The 20159-nt window shown below is 36.9% G+C and overlaps 1 protein-coding gene across 8 annotated transcripts in view; it reads left to right on the top strand.

Moving 5' to 3' along the window:
* Positions 1–20159, top strand: part of CSNK1G3 (casein kinase 1 gamma 3) — a 144701-nt gene that overhangs the window by 37333 nt on the left and 87209 nt on the right. For 7 of the 8 annotated variants that reach the window (XR_010319223.1, XM_064275819.1, XM_064275809.1 and 4 more), the window contains one exon: positions 8435–8475. The exons of the other annotated variant lie outside the window; for it this stretch is intronic. Coding sequence is in view for 6 of the 7 variants with exons in the window: in XM_064275819.1 (XP_064131889.1) it covers positions 8435–8475 (41 nt within the window). In the remaining variant the exon portion in view is untranslated. The remainder of the gene's footprint in view (positions 1–8434; positions 8476–20159) is intronic. 8 annotated transcript variants of the gene reach the window in all.

The raw sequence follows: 20159 nt of genomic DNA, 5'->3' as shown, positions 1-20159 counted from the left end.
CTTCAAAAGTAAAAACAACAAAACATGGCTTCACAATTTTCCTTTTATCCAACCTTGCCGTTATAAATAAATTCAGTTGTATGTTTATTTACTCAAATACTTCTTTTCATCTTGCAAAACACCTTAATTGGTAGTTACTTCTTTATTTTATGATTGTTTTGTGTAGTTATTTCATTATTTCAATAAAGCAAGTCAGTAAAAGGCAAGGACATACTTTGTACATAGCTATAACATGATATGGCTGGCAGACTCTTTTGCATTTAGCAAGAATGCAAATATTTAAATGGATTAATGTTTTACATTTTATTCTTTGAGGATATTGAGCTAGATACTTTAAAGTTATTAAAGTGTTTCTGACTTTGGACTTAGAGAAATTGGAATGTTTACTGTTTAACCCTGAGCAGTATCATCCATGCATCCATCCATCCAGTTTTTCTTGCATGTTCATCAGGTACCAGGCATGATTAAACCCACTGCCATCGAGTTGATTCTGACTCATAGTGACCCTATAGGACAGAGTAGAACTGCCCCAGAGGATTTCCAAGGAGTGGCTGGTGGATTCAAACTGCCAGCCTTTTGGTTAGCAGGTGAGCTCTTAACCACTACACCACCAGGCATGATTAGGCACTGGTAGCATACTGGAAAAAACAATATACAGTCCCTGCTGTCATGAAACACGTAAGTCGCTTAACCACTTGGGGCTTTAATGTCCTCAGCTGTAAAATGGAATTATTTCCACTTTCTAGGTTATTATGAAGGTTAAATTGAGACTGTAATATAAAAGAGCCAGCACTGTACCTGCATATATCAGTAAAATAATGATCGTTCTTTTAAAAAGATACCAAGATACTTATTCTTTTTTGTGTGTACATAAACAAACCTGTTGCCATTGAGTTGATTCCGACTCATAGCTACCCTATTTGACGGAGTAGAACTGCCCTATTCAGTTTCCAGGGAGTGGCTGGTGAATTTGAACTGCTGACCTTTTGGTTAGTAGCTGAGTTCTTAACCACTGTACCACCAGGGCTGCGTTATGTATATGTATATATTTATTTAGATTTACGTTGTATATAAATTAGCTCTACAGCTGTGTATTATTTTATACACACACAGAGTCATGCACCACAAAACATCTGTTTGGGTAGCATCCAACCACCTATACATCCGTGGTCCCATAAACTCAGAAATCCCAATCGGAAAATGGAACATAGCAGATGTAACTGGATGTAATGAACACAATAGCTTCCTGTGTGCAAGATAGCGCCCGTTCGTTATTAGAAAGTATTGTATGTACCTTGAATTTTTATTATACTTGGCTTTATGGGGGTTGGGAGTTGTTTTGTAGCTATAGTTGTATGTAACAGATGTTCATAACCCAGAGACTGTATAATACGGTGTTCGTACAGTATTCAAATCACATATAGTCCAAGTTCATAGAATGTATTGTGGATGTTAAGTGACACATGAGTGTATATACACTGTGTCTTTTGCTCTGTCTCTTTCTGTATGTAACTATAGTACTTTAGCCATTTTTTAAATTAAAAATTGGTTTCATATTGTAATATTTAATTTCAAAATAACCACATATATAGAGATCTGTGGAAACCCTGGAGGCGGTTGGTTAGGTGCTGCGGCTGCTAACCAAGAGGTCAGCAGGTCGAACCTGCCAGGTGCTCCTTGGAAACTCAGTACGGGCAGTTCTACCCTGTTGTATGGGGTCGCTATGAGTCGGAATCGACTCGATGGCAGTGCATTAGTTTTGGTTTGTAAATATATATGTATACATGCATATGCATATATATTTCTATAAAACCAAAAACCAAACCCACTGCCTTTGAGTCGATTCCGACTGATAGCGACCCTATACGACAGGGTAGAACTGCCCCTATAGAGTTTCCAAGGAGCACTTGCTCGATTTGAACTACTGACCTTTTGGTTAGCAGTCATATCTCTTAACCACTACGCCACCAGGGCTTCCATATATTTCCAACAGAAAATAGACCTAGTGGACCATTTTTGCCAAGGCAATATGAGAAACTGTGTATGTTATAAACTGAAACTGTATTTGTTAAATACTCAAAAATGAATAAAACATCCTTTTATTTTGCAGTCTGAATAAGCAGAAAGATGACTAACTTAGCTGTACATGCATCCATTCATCCATCCAGTTTACCTTTCTGTGGGTGTGTGATGTATATAGATACACACACATGTTGTATATATATTAATATTTATTAATGTATTTATCTGAATCCATATATGTGTTTTGTGTATGTGTAAACATACATGCGTATATATGTAACTGTAAACTTAATTTGGTCATCTTATTCCTCTTCCTGCCTTTTTTTTAGGCTGCTAAATAAAGGGTAATTTTACTTCTTTTTTTAGGCTCCACATGGTTTCTCTGTTTAGAAAAAGTTATTCTAAGCATTATTCTTTCTATACTTGGATAAACAAATGGTGCTGTTCAAAGCTGGTTTAGGTCCTTACAGTACTTTCTCTAAAACTGCATTAATAGGTACATCTTGAACCTTTGATTCCTGGTACTGAAATTTTTTGTAGTTAGCACTTGGTGGGAAAGAATAAAGGTGTACATGTTATATAGGTAAGTGATTTTCAATAAGAGTGTTATTGGCATTTTCTAATGGGTGTTTGGTATTTCTTTTTTTGTGGAGGATTGTCCCACAGCATTGCAGGGCATATAGAACTTGAGACCCCTTGGGTACTAAACAGGAGTTGTACCCCCACACACAACCCAGAATGCTGCCCCCACATATTTAAATACCCAAGGAGAGACAGTATTACCTGCTGTTGAAACCACTTTTAAAAGTAATTAAAAAAAATGAGTTGGACATAAGAAGATTGGCTGTGAAGTATTTTAAAAACTGGTAAAAAAATTATAAACAATAATTTAAAACTAAATGTAAGTGAATGTTATTTATTTTCATTTTTATGTGTTCTCTTTTTATATTGTGAAGTGAAACATTGGTGTATTTGTGATTTTATTTTACCTTCATGCATTGGTGGTAAGGCTCTCATTTTGCAAGTTGGTAAACTTAATTCTAGCTTAGACAGTCAACTGAAAGAAACCCCAGGAAATGTTTTTGGCATGCACTGAATGAAAGCAAATACGGTTAACTAAAATACAGAGTGTTATATATTGCATTATAAATTGCCGTATCAGAAATAAGGTAGTCTTGTAATTTATGACATTATTAAATATACCTCAGAAGTTGCTATAACTTCTATTATTTTTGTCTATTCTCTTCCTATTCCTATTGGCTCATAACTCTCCTTATCTTGTTTATATCTGAGAATTGTTTTGTTGAAAATTCTGCATGTCTTACAATATATATCAAATAAATATGCAGATTTTGATGGGTTCATCATATTTCAATTTATTGATTTTCTACTGTTTCTAGCTGAAGCATATTATAAAACTTATCTGAAAAATTTAATAACTAAGGAATAGGCTACGATACTGTAACAAAGAGATGCCACAATATAGTGGTTTTAAGCAAAATATTTTATTTTTCTTTCACATAACGCAGACCACAGGGAGAGAAACTAGGGCTGTCAGGTTACCTTTGCACCTCAATATATGGCTTTGCCCTCTGTGTCCAGTGATTGCTCTAGTTGTTGCCGTCTTCCAGCCAGCCATCAACAAGAAGAAAAAGGACCAAGACAGTACGTGTTCATTTCTAGAAGTAGGGAGTAGGGACATGACATGCTTCATGTTCACTTATATCTAGAATTTAGTTACGTGACCACATCAAGTGGGGAGTGACATATCTCACATCCACTCCTATCCAGAACTTTCTCACATGGCTACACCAAGCTGAAAGAGAGACTGGGAAATGTAGCTTCTAGCTGGGCAGCCATGTTAAAACGTGGGCATTCTTTTATTGTAAAAGGGGGAAAATGGATACTGCTGGATAAGTAATAGTCCTGATATAAACATTTAATGTACAGTTTCACTAGAACATAGTTTTCTGTGATCTAAAAGTAGATATTTTGCCATATAAAGAGGAACAAAAACAGTACTATGAGAAGTATTTGGTGTATTTTGGTTGTATAGCATGGATATTTAACCTAACTTCTTGTTCTGTGGCTTTTTTTCTCTTGTGTACTTTTGAATAAATGTCATATACAGAATAGTTACAAATAGATGCTATTGACTTAAGGAAATACAAATTCTATCTCTGATCTCAAAACCAGGATTGTTCCTTTGTTAGACACCAGTTTCTCAAGATTAAGTTTCTTATTGTGAACACTTGTTCACTATAAGCTTACCAGAGGAAACCTAAAATTTCATACATTCAGAATGTATATGATGGCAAATCTAAATGCTGAACTACTGACTATAAAAATATGAAGTATTCTGTAATTTAAAAAAAAATATCTATACTTAGTTTAGTCAGTAACTGGAAACAGCTTAAGGTTCAACACTTTCGGTATTACTATTGAGTTTCATCTATGTGTCAATAATGTGTTTATGAGACCTTGCTAGATAGAGGAATGACATCACATTCGTCGTCAGAAAGAACATTTCAAGATCTATCCTGAGGTACAGTGCTGTCAGTGATAGGATAATATCCACAAGCCTATAAGGAAGACCAGTTGATATGACTATTATTAGAATTTACACCAACCACTAATGGCAAAGATGAAGAAACTGAAGATTTTTGCAGTCTGAAATTGATCACACATACCATCAAGATACATTGATAATTACTGCTGATTGAAACATTAAAGTTGGAAACAAACAAGGCTTGGTAGCTGGAAAATATGGCCTTGGTGATAGAAATGATGACAAAGACTGCATGATAGAGTTTTGCAAGACCAGTGACTATTCATTACAAATACCTTTTTCAACAATATAAATGACGATTACACTTGTGGACCTTGCCAGGTGGAATACACGGGCATCAAATCGACTACATCTGTAGAAAGAGATGATGGAGAAGTTTAATATGAGTCAGAACAAGGCCATGGGCAGACTGTGAAACAGACCATCAATTGCTTATGTTCAAGTTCAAGTTGAAGCTGAAGAAAATTAGAACAAGTCCATGAGAGCCAAAGTACGACCTGAATTTAGAGACATCTCAAGGATAGATTTGATGCATTGCACACTAATGACTGAAGACCAGATGAGTGTGGAAGGATATCATACATGAAGAAAGTAAAAGGTCATTAAAAAGACAGGAATGAAAGAAAAGACCAAAATGGATGTTAGAAGAGACTCTGAAACTTGCTCTTGAACGCAGAATAGCTAAAGCGAAAAGAAGAAATGAAGTAAAAAGAGGTGAACAGAAGATTTCAAAGGGTGGCTTGAGTAGACGAAGTATTATAATGAAATGTGTAAAGACCTGGAGTTAAAAAACCAAAAGGAAAAACATGCTCGGCATTTCTCAAGCTGAAAGAACTGAAGAAAAAATTCAGGCCATGAGTTGCAATAATGAAGGATTCTATGGGCAAAATATTGAATGGAGCAGGAAGCATCAAAAGAAGATGGAAGGAATATACAGAGTCACTGTAAAAAAAGAATTGTTAGGCATTCAGCCATTTCAGAAGGTAGCATATGATCAAGAATCGATGATACTGAAAGAAGAAGTTCAAGCTGCTGTTGAAGGCACTGGTGAAAAACAAAGCTCCAGGAATTGAGGGAATACCGATTGAGATGTTTTAACAAACAGATGAAGTGCTGGAAGCGCTCACTGCACTATGCCAAGAAATTTTGAAGATAGCTACCTGGCCAACTGATTGAAAGAGATCCTTATTTGTGCCAGTCCCAGGAAAGGTGAACCAACAGAACCTGGACATTATTGAACAGTATCATGAATATCACACATGAGTAAAATTTTCCTGAAGATAATTAAAAAATGGTTGTAGCTGTACATTGACAGAGAACTTCCAGAAATTCAAGCTGGATTCAGAAGAGGACATGGAATGAGGGATATCATTGCTGATATCAGATGGATCTTGGCTGAAAGCAGAGAATTTCCAGAAAGATGTTTACTGTGTTCTTTGACTATGCAAAGGTATTCGACTGTGTGATCATAACAAATTAAGGATAACATTGCAAAGAATAGGAATTCCAGAACACTTAATTGTGCTCACAAGGAACCTGTACACAGACCTAGGAGCGATCGTTTGAATAGAACAAGGGAATACTGCGTGGTTTAAAATCAGGAAAGATGTGTGTCAGAGTTGTATCCTTTTGCCATATTTATTCAATCCATAGGCTGAGCAGATAATCTGAGATGCCGGAGTATATAAAGAAGAATGTGGCATTAGGATTGGAAGAAGACTCAGTAACAATCTGCAATATGCAGATGATAGAACCTTGCTTGGTGAAAGTGAAGAGGACTTGAAATACTTACTGATGAAGATCAAAGAGTACAGCCTTACGTATGGATTACACTTCAGCATAAAGAAAACAGAAATCCTCACAACTGGACCAATAAGCAATATGGCGATAAATGCAGAAAACATCGATGTTATCAAGGATTTCATTTTACTTGGATCCACAGTCAGCGCTCATGAAAGCAGCAGTCAGGAAATCAAATGACGCATTACATCGGGCAAATCTTCTGTAAAAGACCTCTTTAAGGTGTTAAAAAGTGAAGATATCACTTTGAGGACTAAGGTGTGCTTGACCCCAGTCATGGTATTTTCAGTTGCCTTATAAGCATGAGAAAGCTGGGCAATGAATAAGGAGGACTGAAGAAGAACTGATGCCTTAGAATTATGGTGTTGGGGAAGAATATTGAATATACCATGGACTGCCAGAAGAACGAACAAATCTGTCTTGGAGGAAGTTCAGCCAGAATGCCCCTGGGAAATGAAGATGACGAGACTTTGTCTTATGAACTTTGAACATGTTGTGAGGAGGTACTGGTCCTTGGAGAAGGACATCATGCTTGGTAAAGTAAAGGGTCAGTGAAAAAGAAGACGACCCTCAATGAGATGGATTGACATAGTAGCTTCAACAGTGGGCGCAAACATAGCAATGATTGTGAAGGTAGCACAGGACTGGATGGTGTTTTATTTTATTGTACACGTGGTCCCTGTGAGTTGGAGTCGACTGAACCACACCTAACGGCAACAACACACTAGTTAGCATTAATATGAATTTTTTCACTAATTTCTACAAAATACATGGAAAGTTGAGGAATGTATCACAATATGCATATGAACAAACACTACTATTCAAAGATGACAACACATCTAATATGAAATGTTGCCTGGATGTCCTACTGCCATTTATCAGCTGCTGTATAAAAGGAGACTGAGGGTATTATGCTGGAAAATAATGTGTAAAAGTTGATGATTGCCTGTTATGTGTTTCGTAGCCAATGCAGCCAAGGCCATTTGTACTCAAACAGGTTATTATGAGAGTAATATAAATTTATTGAAAAAATATTGGAAATTCAGAAGTCACAGGTTGCTGTTTCTTTTATTTAAATTCTTTTTAATTGTAAAGATATACATAAATTTCTTTTATATGTCAGATTACCTTAATATATTTATTGATTCCAAAATTCGACATAATATTCTACTTGGGCTGTAGATTGGAATTCTCATTGAAATTTTCTAGATCATTTTCAGTTTGTTGGTGCCAAAGACTGTTGTAATTGATTTGACGTCTTTATGTAGTAGGTGTGCTAAATCTCTGTTGTGGTTTGTCGTTCAGCTGTTTTTTGTATATGGTAAATTTTTTCCACATACAGAAGCTTAAAATTTTTTCTGCAGTCAAATCTATATAGAATCTTCTTGGTCTTCTTTTTTTCTTATTTTATTGTCTTTATGCTCAGAAAGGGCTCTATATATTTGGCTGATATTTTTTCTTGTTTTATAGTTTATATTTAAGTTTAAAATATCAGGAATTTAATTTGGTCATGAGATGAGGCACTAATAATCCCCCTTTTCCCTTAAAGTACTTAGCTACTTTATCAATTATTGAATAATAGTTTCTTATTTTAAATGTGTTCCAGGTTTTTTTCCTATGTATTTGCTATATTTAGAAGATTAAATAATGAGTTCTAATAATAATTTACAATGAAGTGCTGCTTGGGGAGAAGAGTCTTATATTCCTGTGTTCATACACCAGTTCTGGTTTTGAAATTTAGCGTGTATTTGACATAGTTTTCTAAGTTGTATACATTATTCCAACAAAATCAGAATCTCTGCATTTTTGTAAGCAGATTAAAGTATCATTTGTGACTTTAAATCCAGATGGAATACTCAGCCAGTCATTGAGTTGATCATAACTTTAAATATTTTCTTGTCGTTGAGATTTTTGTTAGTTAAAAGGGAAAACCAGTGCTTTTTTTTTTTTTTTTGCCTTTTTGACCTTGTAGTTTCACATAATGTATCTTTAAAAAATAATTACTGGCAGAATCTGACATTCTTTCTTTTTCCCCCCCCCAAGGGAAAAATTTATACACGAATGAATATGTGGCAATTAAGCTGGTAAGTTCATGTTTCTTACTTTTCTTATTTTCTTGTTACTTCCTTAATTATTAACTTATATTTTAATTATCTTTTATTTTCATGTTACTTATAACTTGGCTGTTTATTTGAAGAGAAAAAGTGATGCACATAGCTGATCTTTTGTTATTAAGCTCATCACGTCATCTGGTCCCTTAAATATATGACAACTCAGTCCTTTTGCCTTGGTGACATTGTATAGTGAGTTTTTGAATTTTGGCACCGTTTTTAATTTAGGGAAGCTAGCATATTTTCATTTTTAATTAGATAAAAATTAGCAAGATTTCTCTTTCTTGATCCAAGCATTTACATTCAGGATTATACTCTTTGAAAACATATTTTCAAGTAGCTTCCAAAATCTGTTTTACTATTGATACTTCATAGGTGATAAAGCTGGCTATGGCTTGACCTTTAGGGATTCAAAAATGCTTGATGTAGATAGGGGATAGAAGGGGAAGCAAACTCTTATGGGACTATTCTAAAGTCCTAAATATGCCTGGTAAGGCAGCTGTAAGACAGAGATACCTCTTTTGGAAGAGTTGGGATCTGGAAGTTGTTTCCATAAAATATAACTTTCTTTCTTCTGGTACAACTTTTCTATCTGGCTTGCCAGCTAGTTTTCCCTGAGGTTAAGCAGGGTTTGGTTTTCCCAGTCTGTCTGTCCTTTTCAACCTTGACTCTGCCATTATAACCTGTTATCAGGACAATGTGAGATTATTATTATTAAACATTAGTTAATCCATTGAAGGAAGAGGCAAATGGAAGGATATAGAAAAACTTGGAATGAGATGGAAAAATTGCATTACTTGATTTTAAATATTTTTGTGAGTATAGACCAAGCTTCACTGCAACCAATGCAGTTTATTTTCCCTGGGAAATGAAGATGCATGGTGAGATCGTGGTGCCACCAGGAAAGACTGGCTGGCTGACATTAGACTTTGGACTATTATTTATCTAGTTGAGTTCACCATGGTTTTAAGGTCTGGACCTTGGCTTTATGACACAATATCTAGTTAGGTCATCTCACCTAGGTTACCTCTTTCTCAGAGGTATAAATATTTACAAAGGGTTAATTTCTAATAATTTATAATAAGGTATTTTAGTATTATAGGTCTAGAATGCTGAAATTGGTATAAACAGCACGTTTTCTTTCTGTAGGCTAATCTACATGGAAAGCCAAATTAAAATTACCAAGTTCTTTTGTGAGCGTGGTATCAGGATGAGGAAAGTTAGTTTGTGTGACTCACTATAGGAAGGGCCCAGAATGCAGGGACTGGGCAGTATTTGAATGGGCACTGCTGACTGTCATTTCTTTGGAACTCTTCCTTCTTCTGTGTTTTTAGGCCAGTGGTCTAGAATATAGTTTGGGTATTGGGGAAGGGAGTGGTGCACAGTGTGGTAAAGCCCATCTTCTGTGTTACTGATGCAGCAGCCTATAGTGAGCAACTTCTGGGAGTATGTCTTGCATGTGAATGATATTTATCTGGTATGTTTAGGCAAATAAACCATTGTGTCAAGGCAAGAGCCATTGCTCTAGGCTGACCACATCTTGTCTGCTTCAGTAGTTAAATGGTACCCTTGGGTCCTATTATTTTCAGTTTTGGAACTTATTTATTCTGTCCATACCATTGCTGCCTTAGTAAACATTTGTCATGGCATGTTTTAGCCTTCTTTTTTATGTATACATATGTATCACTTTTTTCATCTTATCTTTGTGCCCTATCACTCTATCCCTTTAATTTTCTCCTCTTTTCCTTCCCTTCCACTTTTTTTCCTGTTCTGATTTGCCTTTTAAAAGCACAATGATCAGCACTACATATAATTATCATGGTTTTTCCGGTGTTCTTTGGAGGAACTGGGAATATTTTTGGATCTATGTCCCTAGCATTTTGAGATTGAAGCGTAGTATGCGGTTCTGTTCTCCTCATATCAGTCCCAAAGGCTATATTGGGATGTCAGAAAAATTTTCACATGAACTGTGTTGGAGCATAGTTTGGTAGTTTGTAGTTTCCTTATATATTTTTGTTTGTATCTGTTGTACCTTTTTGCAACGAATAACATAAAATTTTGTTCAGAACCTGCCATAAAAGTAATCACTTGAAAATATTATGTTTCCGTGATGTCCGTGCTGTCTGATTTTTGTACCATGGTACAAATGAAAGTGTTATTTGATAACATGGTGTTCAGGGAGTGGATTTTATGACTGCTTTCGGCTTTGCTATCTTTTATAAAGACTTTTACATTCATTTAATAATGTTACCCCTAGTTTAGACAGTTGTTTTGTTTCAGGATATTTTGTTAATCTGACCTTAGTCATTACCCTCATTTATTGTTATTTATGCTTATATAACAACCTGTTGTCCACGAATAATTAAAATGTTATCATGAGGTAGGGAGATTTTGTTATATGGTAGTATAATAAAATTTTACTGCTAGTAAAGTACTGGAGTCAATTTGAACTGACTAAGCTAAGTTAGATCTGAGTTTCTGTTTTTACCTAGGCAATATTATTGAGTAAATGATGTATTTAATTTCACTTGTGATTGCGTAAGTGGGCATCTTTTATTGTATCTTAAGTTTATGTACTTTTAGATAGTTCACTGAAGGAGCATAGGTAATATAGCACTCACTATGTGGAAAGTAAGGAGCCCTTGTGGCGCAGTGGTTAAGCGCTTGGCCGCTAACGCAGAGCTCAGCAGGTTGAACTCACCAGCCTGAACTCACCAGCCACCCCATGGGAGAAAGATGTGGCAGTCTGCTTCCGCAGAGATTACAGCCTTGGAAACCCATGGCCAGTGTTACCTCTCCTGTAGGGTTGCTATGAGTCAGAATTGACTTGACAGCAATGGGTTTAGTTTTTTGGATGTGGAAAGTACTATTTTAAGTACTTTATATATACTTTGAGAAAAATACAATTTTTTTTATCCCTGTTTTACAGATGAGGCAACTGAAATACAGAAAGGTTAAGTAGCTTTTTGAAAGTCACACAGCTAGTAAGTAGTAGAGTCAGGATTTGAACCTAGTACAATCGAATTCAGTGTATATGCTCTTAACTACTGTACTGTCCTGCCTCTCAAGAACTAAGCTGAATTGTTTTCTCATATAATAATTCTTAGGGTTATAATTGTTCTAATTGGATTTTTAAAAAATTGTGGTAAAATATAATAAAATATTTGCCAGTTTGACACTTTTTACATGTGTAATTCAGTGACATTGGTTATGTTTACATGTTGTGCAACCATTACCACTATTCTATTCCAAATTCTTCCACCAACATTAACAAAAACTCAGTGCCTCCTGAGCAATGACGCCCCCTTTTTCCCTTCCTCCCATTTCTGGTAACTGCTAATAAACTTTGGCCTCTATACATTTGCATATTTCATATAAATGATGTCATATAATATTTGTCTTTCTGTGACTGACTTGTTTCATTCACTGTAATATTTTCAAGGTTCATTTTTGTTGTGGCATGCATCAGGACTATTTCTGGTTATGGCTGAGTAATATTTCATGATATGCATGTACTATATTTTGTTTATCCATTCATCTGTTGATGAACATTTAGATTGTTTCAACCTTTTGCCTATTGTGAATATTGCTGCAATGAACACTGGTATACAGGTTTCTATTTTTGTTCTGCCTTCTTTCAGGTATATACCATGGATTTGGATTGCTGGGTCATATGGTAGTTCTATGTTTAACTTTTAGAGGAACCACCAAACTGTTTTCCACGGTGGCTGTACTGTTTACATTCAGCAGTGGAGGAGGGTTTTCCACTTTCTCACCAACACCTGTTATTTTCCGTTTTTTTTTTAAATGATAGCTATTCTTGTGGTAGTGAGGTAATATCTTATTGTGGTTTTGATTTGCATCTCCCTATGAATTGGAATTCAGTTGATGGCAGTGGGTTTTGGAGTGATTAAGGGGAGTTTCAGAATGGTGCAAATAGTTAATGTGCTTGGCTGCTAACCAAAAGGTTGGAGGGTGAAGTCCACCCAGATGTGCCTCAGAAGAAAGGCCTGATAATCTACTTCTGAAAAATCAGCCATTGAAAACCCTGTGGAGCACAGTTCTACTGTGACACACATGAGGTCACTATGAGTTCTGTGGCAGCTGGGGTAATGATTAATGACATTTCTAAACAGATTTTAATAGTTCCTTTATCTGAATTCTTTGTAGTTGATCATAGTTTCACTATCATGTGTCTAGCTAAATTTATTTTTAGTTATCTTGTTTGGAATTCACATTTCTCTTAAATCTGTGATTTGTTGTCCTTTATAAATTCTTGAATTGATTATTACTTCAGATATTACTTCTGCCCACTTTTCTCTCTAAGACCCTTATCAAATGTGTATTAGACTCTGTAACTCTATTATATGGGTCTCTAATCTTTTGTGTTTTCCATTTTTCTCTTCCTTCATGATGCATTGTGCATAATTAAAAAAAAATTTTATTGTGCTTTAGGTGAAAGCTCACAGCTCAAGTTAATTTCTCATTCAAAAATTTATGCACATGTTGTTTTGTGACATTGATCGCAATCCCCACAATGTGACAACACAGCCTGCCTTTCCACCCTGGGTTCCTGTGTCAGTTCGTCCAGCTCCTGTGCCTTCCTGCCTTCTCTTCTTGCTTTTGGGCAGGAGTTGCCGATTTGGTCTCCTGTATTTGATTGAACTAACAAGCACATTCCTCATGTGTTGTTCTTTTGCTTTATAGGCCTGTCTAATATTTGTCTGAAGTTAGCAGAGTGTCCAGGGGCCAGTGTCAGGGACTCTTCCAGGCTCTGTCAGACCACTAAATCTGGTGTTTTTTCCACGACTTTGAATTTTGTTCTACATTTTTCTCCCATTCTTTATGGGACCTCTGTTGTGATTCCTGTCAGAGCTGTCATTGGTGGTAGCCGGGTAACACTGAGGTCTCAGGTTGGTGGAGTCTCTGATTCATGTGGTCCTTTAGTCCTTTGGGCTAATATTTTCCTTGTGTCTTTGGTGTTCTTCATTCTCCCTTGCTCCAGATGGGAAGGGACCAATAAATGTGTCTTAGGTGGCCGCTTGCAATCTTTTAAGACTCCATACACTACTCACCAAAGTGGGGTGTGAAACATTCTTTATGAACTGTGTTATACCAAATGACCTAGATGTCCCCCAAGACTGTAGTCCTCAGCCTTCAGCCCCAGCTACTTGATCCCTCAAAGTGTTTAGATGTGTCTAGGAAACTTCTGTGCTTTTGTTTTGGTCTTGTTGTGCTGACTTTTCTTGTATTGTGTGTTGCCTTTCCCTTCACCGAAGTTGACACTCGTCTACTATCTAGTTAGTGATTTCCCTTCTCCTTCCCTCTGTGTGTAAACTTTTCTTGAGTTCTTATAATAGTGGTCTCATACAATATTTGCCCTTTTGTGACTAACTGACTTATTTCACTCATCGTAATGCCCTCCAGATTCATCCATGTTCTGTTTTGTGGATTCATCATCGTTCTTTATCATTGCGTAGTATTCCATTGTGTATATGTGCCATAATTCGTTTATGCATTCATCTGTTGATGGGTACCTTGGTTGTTTCCATCTCTTTGCTATCGTGAATAGCGCTGCAGTGAACGCAGGTATGCATATGGCTCTTATTTCTCTAACATATTCCCAGGAGTGGGATTGCTGTATTATATAGTATTTCTATTTCTAGCTTTTTAAGGAAACACCATATTGTTTTCTAAAATGCTTGTGCTACTTTACATTCCCACGAGCAGTTTGTAAGAGTTCCAATCTCCCCAGAACCTCTCCAACATTTATTTTATTTCTGGATTAGTGCCAGTATTGTCTGGGTGAAATGGTATGTCATTGTAATTTTGGTTTGCATCTCTCTAATGGCCAGTGGTCTTGAACATTTCCTCATGTGTCTGTTGACTGCCCGAATGTCTTCTTTGGTGAAATGACTGTTCATATCCTTTGCTTATTTTTAAATTGGATTGTTTGACTCTTTGTTATTGAGGTTTTGCAGTATCTTGTAGAGTTTAGAGATTAGACCCTTGTTGGATATCGTAGCCAATTTTTTTTCCCGGTCTGTAGGTTCTCTTTTTATTATTTTTTTGTGAAATCTTTTGATGAGCATAAATGTTTAATTTTTATAAGCTCCCAGTTATCTAGTTTCTCTTCTGGTGTTTGCATTGCTAGATATGGTTTGTGTACCATTTATGCCATGTGTTAGGGCCTCTAGCATTGTCCCCATTCTTTCTTCCATGGTCATTATCATTTTAGATTTTATATTTAGGTCTTTGATCATATGGAGTTAGTTTTTGTGTATGGTGTGAGGTGTAGATCTTGTTTCATTTATTTACAGATGGACATCAAGTCATGCCAGCACCATTTCTTAAGAGACTGTTTTTTTTCCTCATTTAATGGACATGAGGCCTTTGTTAAATATCAGCTGCTCATAGGTGGATGGATTTATGTCTGTGTTCTAGATTCTGTTCCATTGGTCTATGTGTCTGTTGTTATACTAGCATTAGGCTGTTTTGACTACCGTGGCTGTATAATAAGTTCTAAAATCATGTAGTGTGAGGCCTTCCACTTTGTTCTTCAGTAATACTTTACTTATTCAGGGCCTCTTCCCTTTCCGTATAAAGTTGGTGATTTTGTTTCTTCATCTTGTTAAAGAATGCTTTTGGAATTTAGATTAGGGTTGCATTGTATCTGTAGATCTCTTTGGGTAGAATTGACGTTTCCACGATGTTAAGTCTTCCTATCCATGAGCAAGGTATGTTTTTCCACTTACGTAGATCTCTTTTGGTTTCTTGTAGTAGTGTTTTGTAATTTTCTTTGCATGGGTCTTTTATGTCCCTGGTCAGATTTATCCCTAACTACTTTATCTTTTTGGGGCTATTGTAAATGGTAATTGACTTGGTGATTTCCTTTTTGAAGTTATCTTTGTCAGTACAGAATGAATCCAAGTGATTTTTATATGTTAATGTTGTTTCCTGGTATTTTGCTGAAATCTTTTATTGGTTCCAGTAGTTTTCTTGTGTTTTACTTATGGTTTTCGTTGTATTACATGTCATCTGTATAGGAATAGTTTTACTCCTTTGGATTCCCTTTGTTTTTCTTGCTTATTGCTCTAGCTAGGACTTCCAGCATGATGTTGAATAAGAATGGTGATGAAGGGGATATTTGCTTGGTTCCTGTTGTCTAGAGGAATGCTTTCAGCCTCTCTCTGTTTAGATTGATGTTGACTGTTGGTTTTGTATAAATGCCCTTTATTATGTAGAGAAATTTCCTTTCTCTTCCTATTTTCCTGGGAGTTTTGTCAGAAATGGGTGTTGGACTTTGTCACATGCCTTATCTGCATTGATTGATATGATCATGTGATTCTTTTCCTCGTTGATTGATTTTCTAATGTTGAAACATCCCTGCATACCTAGTATGAATCCCACTTGGTCACGATGTATTATTTTTTTGATATGCCATTGAATTGTACTGGCTAGAATTTGTTGAGAATTTTTGCATCTATGTTCATGAGAGATACTGGTCTGTAGTCTTTTTTTGTGGTGTCTTTGCCTGACTTTGGTATCAGAGTTATGCTGGCTTCATAGGATGCGTTTGGAAGTATTCCTTCCTTTTCTATGCTCTGAAATACCTTCAGTAGTATTGGTGTTAGCTCTTATCTAAAAGTTGGGTAGAATTCTGCAGTGAAGCCATCTGGGCCAGGGCTTTTTCTTGGTTGGGAGGTTTTTTTTTAAATTACGTCTTTAATCTCTTTTTGTTATGGGTTTGTTTAGTTTTTCTACCTCAGCTTGTGTGTGTTTAGGTAGGTAATGTGTTTTTAGAAATTTGTCCATTTGCTCTAGGTTTTCAAATTAGTTGGAGTACAATTTTTCGTAGCGTTCTCTTATGATCCTTTTTATTTCAGTTGGGTCTATTGTAATATCACCCATCTCATTTCTTATTCGGGTTATTTGCTTCTTTGTTTTTCTTTTGTCAGTTTGGCCAGTGGTTGATTTCCTTGAACTTTTCAAAGGACCCACTTTTAGTCTTGTTGATTCTTTTTCTGTTCTCTATGTCATTTATTTTTGCTTTAATTTTTATTTCCTTTCTTCTGGTGCCTGAGGGCTTTTTTTTGCTGCTCTCTTTCGATTTGTTTGAATTGTAGGATAAATATTTTTATTTTGGGCCCTCTTTTGATGTCTTCATTTATTGCTATAAGTTGACCTCTAATCACTGTTTTTGGTGCATTCCAAAGGTTTTGGTAAGATATGTTTTCATTCTCATTTGATTCTATGATTTTTTTTTTTCCATCCTCGATCTGTTCTATTACCCAGTAGTTTTTAAGCAAAGTGTTGGTCAGTTTTCATGTCTTTGATTTTTTTCCTTGCTGTTTCCGTTTATTGATTTCTACTTCATGGCATTATGACCCGAGAAGATATTTCGATGTTTGGATTTTGTTAAGACTTGCTTTGTGGCTTAAAATGTTGTCTATTCTGGAGAACGTTCCATGTGTGCTGGAAAATAATGTATTCTTTGCTGCTGTGGGGTGGTGTGTTCTCTATATGTCTATGAGGTCAAGTTGGTTGATTGTGGCATTTAGATCTTCTCTATCATTATTTAGTTTCTTTCCAGATGTTCTGTGCTTCACTGAAAGTGGTGTGTTGAAGTCTCCTACTATTATTATGGAATTGTCTATTTGTTTTCAACGCTGTTAAGAGTTCGTTTTATGAATTTTGGAGCCCTGTCATTGGGTGTATGTATATTTATTATGATTATGTCCTCCTGGGGTATCGACCCTTTAATCATTATGTAGTGTCCTTCCTTATCTTTTATGATAGATTTTGTTTTAAAGTCTATCGGAGGTTAATATTGCTACTCCTCTTTTTTGGTGGTCTTTTGCTTGATACATTTTTTCTCCCATCCTTTGAATTTTAGTTTATGTCTTTGTGTCTAAGATGTGTCTCTGGTAGACAGTGTATAGCTGGGTTGTGTTTTTTTTTTAATCTATTCTGCCTCTCTTTGTGTCTTTACTGGTGGTGCATTTAGGCCACTTACAGTCAGTGCAGTTATTGATAGGTATGAGTTTATTGCTGTTATTTTGATTTTTTTTTGTGGCATTGACAGTTTCGTTGTTCTGCTTAGTTTTCTGTGCTGAGTTCTTTTTATGTATTTTCATCTCCTTCACTGTTGTTGATTTTGTGGCTCCTGAGTCTTTATGTTTTCTTCTTTTTATTTTTGATGGGTGTAGGTTTGTTAGCTTCCTTTGTAGTTACCTTGAAATTTACCTTTATTTTTCTAAGTTTTAACTGATCTTTTATTTCTTGATATTGCCTTAATTTCCTCTCCGTATGCAGGCTCTTTGATTACACCATTTATTCCTTCTTTTTTGTTTTGATGTCATCATTTGCATATTGACATCTCTGGCTCCCTATTTTCAGTCTTTTAGCTTTGATTTGTTTTTGTGAATTCCCTGTCTGGGTTGGTAACTGGTTGGTATGTCCTGTGTCTTGGATTGTTGTGTGATATTGCTTCTCTGATCAGAGGACTCCCTTCAGTATTTCTTGTAATTTTGGTCTGATTTTTACAAATTCCCTTAATTTCTGTTTATCTGGAAATGACCTAATTTCACCATTGTATTTGTGAGACTACTTTGCTGGATATGTAATTCTTGCTTGGCAATTTTTTTTCCTTCAAGGCTTTATATATAGTCATCCCATTACCTTCTTGCCTTCATGGTTTCTGCTGAGTAATCAGAGTCTAGCTTTATTGGTTCACTTCTGTAGTTGACTTTTCATTTATCCCTAGCTACTGTCAAGATTCTTTCTCTGCCTTTGGTTTTGGCAAGTCTGATTATGATATGCCTTGGTGACTTTTCTTTTGGGGTCTGCCCTGTATGGGGTGCTTTGAACTTTTTGGATAGATATCTTCTCATCTTTCATGATGTTAGGAAAGTTTTCTGCAGGCGAATCTTTAGCAGTTCTCTCTGTATTTTCTGTTATTCCCCCCGCCCCAGTTCTGGTACTCTGATCATTCATAGGTTTTTTCTTCTTGATAGTATCTCACATAATTCTCAGGCTTTCTTCATTATTTTTTTCTGATTTTTCCTCAAACAAATGATGTCAAGGGATTTATCTTTAGTCTCATTAATTCTTACTTCCATTGTCTCCTTCCTACTCCTCTGTCTTTTTATTGAGTTGTCTGATTCTAAATTTTACTGTTAATCTTTTGGATTTCTGGTTGCTCTTTTTAAGATTCCTAGCAATCTTTTTATTCTTTTGTTTTGTCGTTGTGTTGTTTTACTGAATTCTTCTGTTGCTTTTTCTGTGTGTTCCATGACTTGGTCTGCATTTTGTCTGATCTCCTTTCTGATATCTTGGAGAGCTGTATATATTAGTCTTTTGAATTCTTTATCAGGTAGTTCCATTGCCTCTTCTTCCTCTGGAAGAGTTTCTGGTTCTTTATTTTAGTTGCTTGTTGGAGTTGCCTTGTCCTGCTTTATGTGATTCAATGTTGACTGTTGTCTCTGAGGCGTCAAAAGGTTATTACATTTATTTATTGTATTTGTGTTTACTGTATCCTGAATTTCTTTGTTTTGTTTTGATATGTGCAAATAGGCTGGGCATGTGTGCTACTCTGTTTGTTATTCTGGCCTTGTTGAAACTCTCACCTACTCTCTCCAAGTTGCCAGAGCAGCTACTAGGTGCATGTTCACTGTTTTTGCAGGGGTGCTGAGGATGTAGGTGGTGTTTTTGGTGAGGTGATGAATCTGTCCTGCTGGTTACCTGGCCGTGAGTACAGGAAGTGTTCTCCCAGGTCATCGGGTTGGGTATTGTGTGTGTGTGCTCCACTGCTTGCCGTTTGGTCAGGGCACAGGTCAGTCACTGAGTGCATGGTACGGAGACAACCACATACAGGCTTGGGTGGACAGGGTTGCGTGGGGGTGTTTGGAGCAGGCACGTGTCTCTGGTAGTAGTGGGGGTGATGTGGAGGGCAAGGCAGTGGGCTGTCAGCTGCCTCCAGGTGCCTGGTTAGAGGACATGCACCTGACTGCTAGAGCATGTAGTGTGTTTGTGCAGGTACCAAGTCCTTAGGTGCTTGGTGCCATCGCCTGGAAGGATTGTGGGGTGCCACTAATTCTCAGGCCCCTGTCATGGGCAGCTATACGGAGTAGGTGGTACTGCCAGGTCTCTGGTGTGGGTGGTTGAGGCCCCTTCTTAGGAGGCAGGATGGTGTTGAATGTCACAAATATGTAGCTCCCACTTGGATGCTGCAGGTGAAAATGGGCTTCAGGTGGAAATCTTGTCTGTTTTGTCCTAACGAGGGCGTGCCATGTCAGGATGGCCAGCAAGCTACTGGTACAGGTGATCGGTGGAGGTGAAGGATGCTGCAAGTCTGTGGACCTCCTAAGGCAGTGGCTGGGTGAAGGGGTGGGTGTCTCTGAACCTGGCAGTGAGTTCCTGGGTTAGGGGTAGGGAGCGTGGCAGTGGTGAATGCTACTAGACGAGTGTTGTAGTGGGGAGGGGAATGGATGAGGAGAAGGGACTGCTCCCCAGCTGCGAACCTTTGGTGTGGGATATGTTATGGTACACACGTGGTGGTTTGGGAGCTTGCACTTTCTCAGGTCTGATGTTGCTCCTGTTTGGTCCTGGAGATGTATGCAGAACCGCTGCTGCTTAGCTGCACCAGATGGGGGGCG

This window comes from Loxodonta africana, chromosome 2, assembly GCF_030014295.1.
Source record: "Loxodonta africana isolate mLoxAfr1 chromosome 2, mLoxAfr1.hap2, whole genome shotgun sequence".
NCBI classification, from domain to species: domain Eukaryota; kingdom Metazoa; phylum Chordata; class Mammalia; order Proboscidea; family Elephantidae; genus Loxodonta; species Loxodonta africana.
The sequence above is the reverse complement of the archived record's forward strand: the minus strand, read 5'-3'. Positions and strand labels throughout refer to the sequence as shown.